Source organism: Trypanosoma conorhini (assembly GCF_003719485.1).
Source record: "Trypanosoma conorhini strain 025E chromosome Unknown Tco_14.4_contig_01553, whole genome shotgun sequence".
NCBI lineage: Eukaryota > Euglenozoa > Kinetoplastea > Trypanosomatida > Trypanosomatidae > Trypanosoma > Trypanosoma conorhini.
Window position 1 is genome coordinate 1 of NW_021705641.1, and position 1,561 is coordinate 1,561.

At 59.4% G+C, this 1,561-nt stretch overlaps 1 protein-coding gene across 1 annotated transcript, besides 1 other annotated feature; it reads left to right on the top strand.

Annotated features, from left to right (window-relative positions):
- Tco025E_10239 (putative mucin-like glycoprotein) lies at nucleotides 1-946 on the top strand (the record flags this gene model as incomplete). The annotated part of the gene is made up of 1 exon (XM_029377022.1): nucleotides 1-946. A coding segment is annotated over one exon (946 nt), but the record flags the coding sequence as incomplete, so codon positions are not given.
- A 473-nt stretch (nucleotides 947-1,419) lies between these two features.
- Nucleotides 1,420-1,456: a microsatellite.
- The last annotated feature ends 105 nt before the right edge of the window (nucleotides 1,457-1,561 follow it).

Below are 1,561 nucleotides of genomic sequence, written 5' to 3' on the forward strand. Positions count from 1 at the left end.
TGCCCTCACTCTCTGCGCCGCACCCCACCGCGCTCCCCATTTCTCTTTCTGTTTCTTTTTCTTCGCTGCCTCGCAGCCCACTGGCTCTGCTGCGACGCTACTGCCACCACCACCACCACTGTTTTTACTGATGGCAATGACGCTGACGGTGCGGCGCCGTGCGGTGTGCGCCCTGGCGCTCCTCGCGCTGCTCTGCTCCTCGTTTGTGTGCGAGGCTAATCCTGATGAGTCTCAGACGACCGGGGATGTGAATGTGTCGGTGGAGGTGTCGTGTCCGACCGCCGGCAACAAGTTGCGTTGGCGCCTTTCTGGCACGAGTAATTCTTCCTGGGCGCCTTGCCCTTTTGAAATTGGAAATTTTCTGAACGGCGGAAGCGACAAAGTCGGCGCCTCCCTCTGCCTCTTTGCTGGCTCGCTCTACGAAGACCCCGCCTCCAACGTGAAGGCGAACTGCCCCTCCTTCGACTCCGCAGCCGGCGGCACTGGCAAGGCCGCGTTCACGATGAACTGTGCTACTGATGAAAGCAGTGCGCTGTACAATCTGTCGAAGGGCGCAACTGCTGCCGCCACCACAGTTGAGGAGTCATACGAGTGTGCGTTGCAAACCGTCGGTCAAGTCACGGCTCAGCGGGACGAGGGTGCGTCTCGGGGAGAAAAGGGAACCGGCGCGAAAGAGCAACCACCGATACAAGCTGCGGCCCCGCCAGTAGGCACGGCAGAGGGCGAGGCACGTGGATCCGGAGAAGCGGACGCTTCTTTAACCCATGAACGCCCTTCCGGCGCGCCCCATTCCGCCACCACGACGACGACCACCACACGCAGCCCCAGTGCTGGGAAACACACAAAAAGCAACGCGGACAGCAGTGACACCCTCGCCGCTGCGTGGGTGCGTGCACCAATGCTGCTGCTCACTGCCGCCCTTGCCTGCGCTGCTGGGCAGTTGTGAGGGGAAAACCGCGGCCGCACACACCCTGGCAGGGGGGTGACGTGCACGCTTTTTGTGCTCAGTTTCCTTGTCGTCCCTGTGGGTCAATCCTTCTCTCCCTCCTGTGCTCTGAGGGATTTTTTTATTTTCCTTTTTTTCTTGCTTCGTCACCCCATGCACGTTCCCGCGGGCACCGCACCCTTTTCCCCCTCCTGTTTGCTGCCGCCGCCTACACACGCGTTGACGACCGCATTGCTGTGCGCCGCACGGAGTGCCGAAGTGAGGCACAAGGCCGCTGCCACCGTGAGGTGCAACCTTGATGTGTGCGTGTGCTACCGGGGCAGTTGTTTCGTTTTTTTATTCGTGCAGGTACTTACTATACACACACTCTCTCACGCTCCTCTTGTGCTGCTGGACATGTGAGGTGAAGCAACACCACCTGCCGAAGTGAGTTCGTTTTGTTTTCATTTAATTTTGGGAGGGGCGCTGCGGGGTTTCCATTTCTTTTCTTTTGGTTTAATTTTTTTCATTGGGGCAACTCACTGCGGCTCACGCTGAGTTTGTGCGCCGTGTCCGCCGTTGTGTCGCTGCGTGTCTCCGTGTCTTGTTTCCCACTGCCACCGGCTGTGCCGCCGA